General features: G+C 36.4%; 1 protein-coding gene across 1 annotated transcript; it reads right to left on the bottom strand.

Moving 5' to 3' along the window:
• Positions 1-1,071: 1,071 nt before the first annotated feature.
• On the bottom strand, positions 1,072-10,931 carry reep5 (receptor accessory protein 5). Its single transcript, XM_007255303.4, has 5 exons — positions 10,734-10,931; positions 10,348-10,441; positions 6,806-6,944; positions 3,961-4,129; positions 1,072-1,436 (listed from the first exon to the last, which is right to left on the bottom strand). The coding sequence occupies exons 1-5, from the start codon at positions 10,849-10,851 to the stop codon at positions 1,387-1,389; spliced, it is 570 nt and encodes a 189-aa protein (XP_007255365.2). The 5' UTR covers positions 10,852-10,931; the 3' UTR covers positions 1,072-1,386.
• Between the last annotated feature and the right edge of the window lie 229 nt (positions 10,932-11,160).

The following is an 11,160-nucleotide window of genomic DNA, read 5'->3' as shown; positions in this document are numbered from 1 at the left end:
TCCATCTGTGTGACTCCAGCAAAAACTACGCATCTTCAGTTATGGTGAGCCTGTGCCCACTGCAGCCTCAGCTTTCTGTTCTTGGCTGGAATAGAAATGTGTGAGAGTAAATGTTCATCACATTCAAACACGGTCGTTACGAACAAGCTTCCACTATGGCATCATTTAAATTTGTGAAGCAAACCATTTAATTTTAGAATTATTTTTAAGAATGAATTTGTATCAAAAACTAAATCTTTTTTTTCTAAGTCAAGTTATGAATAATAAATATATTCATTAATTACAATTATTGCAAATCATATGTATAACTCTCTTCTTCTACTAACTTTTTAGTAGCTGTATGTGTAGAGGTTTCTTGTCATTTAAGCTTTTGTGTTCTGATAAAAAAAATGAGCTGTTCTGTTGCTACCTTATGCATCAGCCTACACAGAACATAGAGTAGGCTCTGTTTGATAATTTTACACAATATTCCAGTGTAAAAGACAACATTAATATGTGTTTGTTTGAAAAACAATTCTGTAAAAATATTGACTTTTAAAGGCTTTAACACTCTGCTTTCTAGGATTAATTTAGGTTAAATAATGCTTTACCGTCATTCCTAATACTAGTATAAAGAAAGCCAGCTGATACACGTTGTATAATATGGAAGAATGACAGTAGAAAGAATTATATTCATCAGTATAGTAGAACTTTAAACTTAGAGTTGTATTAAGTTGGCAGGACTTCTATACATGTGACAAATTAGGTAACGGCCAAAGGGAAGTGGTGCAATTAGGGTAAAGGAAATGAGGTTTTTGTCAGCTCTGACTTTGCTCATTTAAACAAACCACAGCACATTTAGAGTGGTGACTAATCTGCTGTGTTAAAATAATTCAATTTTTTCCTTGGTAAGTAGTGGGAACTGGAACCAGCCACACTGCAAGTGCAGAAAAATCACGTTTGAGGCAACCTGATCAAATTAACTGATTTATTAGACTGACCTGCGTTTGACCGGTGAGGGGGGCTAATTTCACACCCTGTACACAATGCTGCTTTACACCACTGCTGATATTGAGAAAGACAAAGAAGCAGTTCTTAAGACGTCAGAGTTTGGTTTATTGGGACTGAAGCACAGCGGTAGATGGTCACTCTCATGCGGTTGATATTATGTGTGATATATATATATATATTTAAAACTAACTCGTTTTGCATTGGCAGCACTGCCGTTGTTTTTACATACAGAAAAAGTGAGAGAAACAAGGAGCATTTTTCCAGTTGTTTACACACCTACACACGCGCACACACGCATACGCACACACACTAAAAACCAAAGGCAACATTTTCTTCAGGCTTGTGAAGGTCGTACAGGATACGCAGCAGCTGAAGTGGTTTCTATCCCAGAGATAATTAGTAAGTCTTCTTCTCTTCAAATATGAGGTTTGCTGTGGCTTTCTTGGCTGTGAGGAAAAAACGAGAACAATTCAGTAAAGTCAGACTGAAGCTTAGCTATCATCACTCAGTAATTAAACAAACAAAATTAAACAGAGCAAAATGTCATAGTAGTAAAACATCAAATTAACCACAAATATTACTGATCATTTTGCTTATTACTGGATTTCTGTAAAGCTGTTGAAATGTGATATTCAAATTAATTCAATTTTATCTGATTTGATTTAAAGACTTGGAGTGATGCCTGTGATAAAGACTCTCTGAATCATTTAAGCTAATCGAATCAATTACTCAGACTGAACTCATTCCAGAAATGTAAGGTTTGAGGGAGGAAAACCTGCATTTTGCATGTGACCTTATGTCACACAGGCCAACGATATTAGGAATTCTCATGAATTCAGTGCAAATAAGAGCCACTCCCAGACATTACAGACCTACTGTACTATATCTGAGTATAGAACAGAAACTTTCACAAGTTAGATTTGGAAGTAAATTTACAGAGGCCTAAATAATAAAATATTCCCTCAGGTCTAACATCACTATTTTGTGATCCAGCACTGATTATCCTACATCAGTACCTAACCTTACTAATGCTTTTTTATATGAGTACAATAAATCCTCAAAACAAAATATTCCAACATCTAGTGTAAGGTCTTTCCAGATTACTGAAGGCTGTTTCCTGAATAGAGATGTATGGAAATATTGATATATTAAAGTATAACACTATAATGTTATTGGAATTCTATAAAAAAAACAGCTATTTTAATCAGCAGTAGTTTACATGCTAAGACTAGTGTCAGACATTAATTCAACTGGTAGATAGCAGTGCTGTGCTATGTCTGTGTCTTTATATCCCACTGTCCTGATTGGATAATAAGTATATGATTTTATAAATACAGTGGTATTTTTATTTTATGACATTTTTTAATTGTAAAAAGACATAATGGTAATATAAAAGCATAATAATGACTTTTCCATTCAACTTTAAATATTAAGATGATTCAGGCATTCAATTTGTAATATATACAAATATCCTATAGAACCTAAATTAAAATCTAAAAAATAAACAAGCAAAGTGTTGTGTCATTATGTTACATCATGATTTTAACCTTAAAATATGTATTCATGTCCCTACAATACAAATAAACAAGAATTTATCTGATTTAATTTTTAAATTGGTATCCCTATTCAGAAATGGGTCTGGTCTCTTATGAGTTAATAGGATTTTCTTAAGTACTTTCTTGTTAAGTGAGCAATTTTAGTAATAAGTCGTAATTATAATGTAATTATTGTGTCAGGCCTGCAACAAACTCCTCAAAACACATCTACAACTTTTAGATACGGTGTGCACATGAGGTACTGAGGGGAGAACATGCCTCTTGCATTCATTTGGAGTTTACAGTAATTAAAAACATGCCATCCTGAAAAGCAAAAAATAAATTACCTCCTCTGGTGAACTAAGCCTAATTACAGGCATAATTAAGCTCGATTTAGAGCAGCTTTGTCAGACTTTTGAACTAAGTGCCTTTAAACTGCCGCTGCAGGAAATGGCATCAGCTAGTCAGACCTGAAAAACCCATGAAAGTGAGCTCTGTACGGAAACATGGGCATGCATGGCAGAATTACACAATTATTAATTCTGTCTACAGGAAACAGAAAAAATCTGTATCTATCTGTATCTGTAAAACACTTTGGGACAGTTTTCCAGACAGGGATTAGTCCTAGTCTTGGACTGCACAGTATTTTAATGGGAGATTTTCTATTGAAAGGAAAAAAGTCTATGACTAGGCTTAATCCCTCTCTGGGAATCCAATCTTCTAATAAACAAGGATGTAAAAAAAAGTATTCACATTCATTACTCATGTAGAAGTATAGATACTAAATATAGACACTTAAAATACTTCTGTAGAAGTGAAAGCATCAACTCGAGATTTTTACTCAAAAAAAGGGGAATGTTTTGGATTCAAAACAACTTAGTTTAGTATAAAAGTAAAGTAATGTAAGGGGGAAAAATGCCATTAAGGACACACCACAGGGTCCTATAGTGCACTACCCTCCTCCCCAAAACACATTTTTCTGAAAGCCATAATGACTATAGTGTTATATTAAAATGTTAATGTTGCAAATTTTTGGGATGCACTAGGCTCCCTGTTTCTGCTGCATATACGCCAAGTAAAAAAAACATTGTAGTGCAAATAAATTAAAGAAGCTTAGCAGGGACATTTAAAAGTAAAAAACTTAAGTATTTGTACTTAGTTACTTGACACCTCTGTTGTCAAACAAGGATGTGCTGAGAGCTTCACAGGTTTCATTTAATTAATAAAATTACGCTTGTGGCAGTAAGTGTCTCCCAGCTGAGTTGGAGCAACAAGAATAGCAACAACGTAAAAAACAAAACAGAGCCTGCAGGCAAAACAAATCCCTCACGATGGCTCGGACGCTTCGTGCTCTGTACTGTTTCTTGAATCAGAAGCCAAAGCAAAGGAGCTGAAGGGATCAAAGCAATATGGGGGAAAGATGCTTCGCATTTACCCTCATCTCTAATCTTGTCTGCAGCATCTGACGCTTTGCCTTTGATATCCTTCACTACATCATCAATCTTGGCCTCGTTCCTCAGGAAAAAAGGGCGGATGATGCGCGTGTAGATCATGATGGAGCCGTTAGCGGGAGTGGGGGCCATGCACCAAACCAGGAAAGCACACTAAAACACAGAAAAGATCATAAACAGAAAATTAAATCAGAGCATATGGATCATATTATTTTATAGACACTCTAAACATGGTCTAATCTAATTACAAGTTAATTACTTTTCTGTGTGACTGCATTATTTTAATAAAAAAGTGTTTTAATTGCATAAAATGATGACAAACATTGATCAAGCATAACATTATGACCACCTCTCCTTGTTTCTTCCCCATTATCCATTCTTTCAGCTACAAAGAAAATATAGGAGTACTTTGTACTTCTATAATTACAGTTCTATTGTATAGTCTCTGTATATGAATCTGTAGCAGCAATTTTGGGTATTCAATACAAAACAATGACAAGGTCATAATGTTATCTTTGATTGGTGTACAGGGTACAGAGTACTTCAGAAACAAATTACGGCTGCTTTCAAGGTGACAGCCACGTTCCAGACATAGCTTAAAAGATAGACCCCCTCACCTATTACTTGCTGGGTTATTTCGGATCTGTCTTTTTTCAATTTCATTTCTGAAATAAAAGTCTGTCCTGTGAGGGTTTCTCCTATAAATGTACTCACTTTAAATTTTAGAATTAGCAATACCATTAGTGATCTGGCATTTTTCTGTTATCGATAAATTCTTTAAAAAAGCTTACTTCTTCGGCTGAAATATTATTTGGTTATACATTTTGCTTAAAACTAAAAAGGCAGTTTTATGTGATTTACAGATAAAATAAATCCATAAATATACCTGAAAATAAATCATAGTTGTCACATGACATTCTATAAGGCCACAGCCCATTTGTGAAAATATGAATATAAATGTTGTAAAGAGGTGTAAAGAAATATCGATATATCAATATTTGGGTTTGCAATACTTTAGCAACTTTTAAAAACACAGTATTGATGGAATTAATATAATTGTTTAACATGTAAACAGTGGTTCATTTTGTGTTGTTTAACCCTGCCCACTAGATAACAGCTGTATTCTGATTCCAGTGTGTTTTTAATATTATGACAGTTTAAAGCAGTGTATAGGAGGTCGTCCTTTAATCTAAATGCTTAAACTAATCCTCACACACAATTAAAATCTAAACTGAGGTTATAAACATCTGAAGTATTCAGTCATGGCCTAAGGATAATATAAAGTAAACAGTAACTCTACTGTTAAACAAAGAAAACACTGAGCCGAAGGCTTTTCTATCTCCCATGACTGGAAGAGTCTGGTTTCATTTTCTTCAGCGTTTCTCAGTATTTCATACACTCTCATTTTAACATCTCAACAGACTGCTGTAAAGTTTACTTTAGAGGTGGAGGAATAAATCAGTTGTCTTTAAGACTCAAACACTCTTATCATCCTAACCTTTACTCCTGTCTCAGCAAACAAACCGGAGTTACCATGAACAAAAACATCCCTAAACAGTGAGTGTGGCTTCTTACACAGGCAGCCATTAATCTCATAGATCAACATTCCTATAGACATTCCACACCAATACAGATAATAAAGAGTGGACGAAATGATGATAAGCTTTCATTACTATGCTGTATTGCATCACAGTCAGATAAATGTACAGATCACATTAGTCACTGTGAATACAATAGGCACTGCAGTGATCGATAGTCTGCATACATTCCTCAGGGATATGAAGCTCATGGTCATATTGCACCTTTTTACAGTTTATTTCCTGTGGAATATTTAGTTACAAAAAATATATATTCTTTTAAAAGAAGAATCCAAAAGAATTACGGTATCTGAAATTATCACAGGATCAAAAATATATACACTTATTAGATTGTTAATTTAGTTGTGTAGAACGTTCTAAAATATCTTTAATGATATGTTTTGATGTAAGGATCATGACTGACTACAACACATAGCATCTCTGGACCCACAAAAGAGGGTTTTTTGGACCGCACTCACTAAGGTGGGAATGTGTGGGCAAGAATGCAAGGCCCAGTGGACCAATCACAGCTGCGGCTGTCCACAGCACGCAATGCATTGTTACATTTCCAGGGAGGTGCATGTCAAGCTACAGCACAGGGTAGGGCATAGGGTAATATTTTATAATATTTTATAACAAACTCTGCTCCAGAGGGTTTGTTTTACGTATTTTTGAGTCCTACATGTAGATTGATTTTTAGGGGTAACTGAGGGCTGGAAAAGATACATTAGTTCCATCCTCAAAATCGTCCAGTGTGCATATCTCGGATGTATATGTAGGGCACAGCATTCTATGATTTAACATCAGCTGCAGCTTATGCTTTGGGACCCAGCTGTTAGACTGGCCAAAGTCTCCTGGAGCCACTTGTAAAAAAAAACAACCAATTCCATATTTGTTAAGTATTAAATAAACTAAAACTGTATTCTTTTAACAAACATTTCAGTGGATTTACTAACAAAGAACACATTCAAACTACTGGATAACAAACTCTTAGTGTTCATTCCAATGTTAATCATTCCTTTGATTTTTGATAGCGAAATGCGAGATCTAACAATATTCATAGTGTAAAACATGGAAACATACAAGCGTACTAGGAGATCAAATGCATACCAGTTATGCAAAATGTGTACATGTGGGCAGGTCTGTATACCTGGAAAACCAATGATTGGGAATGTGTATTTTGTTTGCCATCTAAATGTTTTTTATTGTTAAAAATATACTATGATACCATAACTATAACTCTCACACTTACCTTTCCAATGTAATAGAATGGGAACCAGGACAGGAAGATGTCAGCAAAGAACTCAGCCACGCTGAACACACCGTACACAACCCAATAGGTGAGCCATTTTGTGTCATCGTCTTTGTCTGTGCTTTCGATGGCTTTGATTCTGTAAAAACAAGTGTTTTTTATATTAAACTAATGTAGACAGATATAAACAGATATTGATCTTTTTACCTTGGTTGTTCATTATTGTTTCACACTGTTTCGGCTTCGTATTTCAACACCAACTGCATTTTGTATTCAGAACATGCAAACAAGCAGATATTTATCTATGAGCTTATTTGCATTGCAGAGACTTGTCCTGCCGATTGTGTTTTGGGTGTGAAATACAGGGCAGGTAAAGGCATGAAGTAAAGGCTTGAAGAAAGTTTGAATTAAGAGCAGGAACTTTGTACACAGTAGTCCAGTATGGGGACATCCAGTGAGTAATACTGTAAGTATGAGTGTGTGTAACATATGGAGTCAACTAGGAGTTAGCCTAGCCACAATTGTATCTGACACAGATGAGTCACAAGAGCGCTTGTGGTTTATCGTGCGTAAAGACTGAATTTTACAGAAAAACTGCACTGCCAGAGGTTGCTGAGCGACAGAATAAACACCACCCTTTTTTTCTTTCTACAGAATCTTCCTTCACAGAAGTTGAGACCACGTGTGACCATGTCCAGCCACACTGTTAGCACTTCCTGCCTATAACCTTTTAGGTTTAAGCACTCATACAGCTCTGGAAAGAAATAAGAGACCACTTAAAATAATGAGTTTCTTTGATTTTACCAAATTGAAAACCTCTGGAATATAATTAAGAGGAAGATGGATGATCACAAGCCATCAAACCAAGCTGAACTGCTTGAATGTTTGCCCCAGGAGTGGCATAAAGTTATCCAAAAGCAGCGTGTAAGACTGCCAAGAGTTATTCCACCAAATATTGATTTCTGAACTCTTAAAACTTTATGGATATAAATGTGTTTTCTTGCATTATTTGAGACCTGAGAGCTCTGCATCATTTTTGTTATTTCAGCCATTTTTCATTTTCTGGAAATTAATGACCTAAATGACAATATTTTTATTTGGAATTTGGGAGAAATGTTGTCTGTAGTTTTTTCATTTTATTTAAACATATACTTATAAATAGCAAAATCAGAGAAACTGATTCAGAAACTGATATAGTTCTTATTTTTTTCCTGAGCTGTATGCAAGTTAGCATCCTCTTTTGTGTTACCGAGATTAAGAAATATCCTGAATTAAAGCGTTTTTACAAGACTGCATTACACGCCAGAAATAATACATTCAAAAAAGAACTGAGTGAGATTTGACTGAGTAAAAATAAATGCAGCAGTGTAATAACCAACCCAGCTACTGGCATTACATCAGAGGTCTGGAAATGATGCCACACCTGTGTTCCAGTTAAACGTTTCAATAAATGTTATACTACTTAAAAAAAAAGAAAAACAGCTGAAAACGTTTAATTTTACCACAACTATTCTGACAATTATTTACCTGTGTTTTATGTTAAATCCAGAAAATACTCAAAATATGCCCCACTTTTAAGTACAGCATTGTACAGGAGTTTCAGTTTAGTTCTCCAGCTCCGAGATTGGAGCAGTATTAGCATTAGCCGCTAACCCCTCTGGGCGCTAGCTCTTTCGCCATTCAGAGGGGAGCATATCGGATTGTAGCCTGCACATTTACCGTTTTAAAACAAGGTAGGTGGGACGAACCACTAGCTAATATTGCCCTGGCTTACTGGAACACTTACGGTTCCTTAGTGTAGCACTGTCAGGTGGTATTTACTAGCTGCTAATGCTAATCACTCAAATAAGCCGTTTTCAGAAGAGAAATCTGTGTAGATTAACATCCAGCGCTTGTTTAATTTTAAAAGATGTTTACTTAGCTTAGCTTTACTTAGTTACAAATTCAACTTGTGGTGGAGTACAAGTTAAAATTACCTACGTGTAAATTACGAAATTCGAGTTCAAATTGTACTTTTAGATTTATTATAGGGTTATTATACATATTATGCTGTTATATACAAACACACATGGTTGATGTTGTGTGAAAAAGCTTGAATCTCCATCCTTCTCTGTGTCAAGATTTCATGATTGACCGATGTAAATGCTCCAGAATGAAGAAGCCTATTTTACACAGAGACACGCTCGCTACAATATAATCTTCTGTTTAAAAGAATACACTCTTCTGAACACACTACTGACATCATCTGTACCTAACGCTTTCAGGCATGCTCATCTGATGATGCATACATGGGCAGATGATTTCAGTATATATATATTCTTTGTAAAGGGATTATGTAACATGATGATGGAGCATATGGGAGCACTATAGGACCCTGTGGTTGGAGCCTATGCTTTTGTCCTTAAAGCCATATTTTCGCACTTACATTACACTTTTACTTTTATACTTTAGGTCGTTTTAAAACCAGTACTTTTACAAATTTGCTTGTGTAAAAGGAAGTATTTTAACCCTAGAATCTTATATATTTCTACCTGGGTAATGAATGTAAATACTTTTGATACCTATGTTGCAAAATGACAGCATCATTATATTATTATTATTGATTTTGGGGAAGTTAATGAATAAACTATTGTATTGTGAGATTAGATTCCTTGCGATTCCCACCTCTAATACTGTATCATCGTGCAAGCTATAAACTCATCAACACACTATTTCTCTGTCTATCTATATATCTGTCTGTCTATAGTGGTATGAAAAAGTTTGGGCAACCTTGATAATTTTCATAATTTTTATTTATAAATCATTGGTTGGTCGGATCAGCAATTTCAGTTAAATACATCACATATCAGATGAACACAGTGATATTTGAAAAGTGAATAGCTCTGGAAAATAATAAGAGACCACTTAAAAATGATTTTCTATGATTTTAACAAATTGAAAATCTAAAAATATAATCAGGAGAAAACTGATTCAGAAACTGAAGTGGTCTCTTATTTTTTCCAGAGCTGTATATTTAACTGAAATTACTTATCTGGATAACCAGTGATTAATAAAGGAAAATCATGAAAATTACCAGGGGTGCCAAACTGTTTCACACCACTCTGTCTGTCTGTCTGTCTCTCTCTCTCTCTATCTCTCTATCTATCTATCTATCTATGTATGTATGTATGTATGTATGTATGTATGTATGTAAACTGTCACACCCAGTGACATCTGATCATCATGCTGTATTAAACCACAGTAAGGTAGTTTCCTGAACAGGGAAACTCAGAGAAACTCTCTAATCTGAACGCTGTGTAGTGTATGAAGACTAGGCTTAATCCAGTCTGGGACACTGCCCCAGTGTACTGCCCCAGTCAGGCCTTTTTCAGTACTAACTCTAGTACACACGGTCTCAACCACAGTCTAGGTGGGTGGCGCAGCTAAGCTAGGCTAGGCTGGCTATATGGCAGCAAGGGCTCCAGTTTCAGTCTGAGGTTATAATTGCCGTTGTCTGACGTTTTCAGCGCGGAAGGAAGAGAGCAGGAGAGATGACAACTCACGATATGTAGGCCGGGTAGACGAATCCGATCAGGTTGCACAGCAGAGAAGCGCCATAACCCACCACGAGGTAGATGGCAATCAGTGCGATGACAGCTGCAATACAACAGGAGCGGATTCAGCATCTCCAACAACAGCAACAACAATAAGGCCTGTAATAAACTGTAGCAGTGCAGCTCAGACCCCAACACTTTTAGTGATAATCAGACAGATTATTACTACTTATTTAAAGCAGGAACACGCCCAAAACAGCTGTTCTAAAACTAGCCAGGTTTACTAGTTAATTAACTAGTTAGTTGGCTAACACAGAATAATGTCCAGACCCCCGCAGCAGCTCCAGCAGCTCCAGCTCCAGCAGCAGCCCGCCCGCCCAGCCTGCGCTACTCACCCAGGGCGATATACGTGCGGCTGACCCCGGTCTTAGCCTCTATCTTCCCCAACACGTCCGTCATCATATTCTTCTCATAAAGAAACCTCTCGAATCTCTCTTTCAGAGCCTGCGCCATGTTTAACCGTGTAAAATATCGCCTTTGTTCAGCAGTGGAATAAAAACTTCGCCAACTGCAGCCTCTCTCTCTCTCTCTCTCTCTCTCTCTCTCTCTCTCCTCCCACCCTGCTGCTGCTGGATGCACCGTCAGAGATTCACTGACGTCACGGCCAACGGGTCTCTCTCCGCACAGCCACACCCTTCACCCCCCATCCCACACACACACACCACACACAGTATAATCAATATTTACACACTGCAGATACACACCCTTACACACACTGCCCCTACAGTGTGTGTATATATATGTGGAGAATATTTACAGATT

Source organism: Astyanax mexicanus, chromosome 20 (genome assembly GCF_023375975.1).
Source record: "Astyanax mexicanus isolate ESR-SI-001 chromosome 20, AstMex3_surface, whole genome shotgun sequence".
In the NCBI taxonomy this organism is placed as follows: Eukaryota; Metazoa; Chordata; class Actinopteri; order Characiformes; family Acestrorhamphidae; genus Astyanax; species Astyanax mexicanus.
The sequence above is the reverse complement of the archived record's forward strand: the minus strand, read 5'-3'. Positions and strand labels throughout refer to the sequence as shown.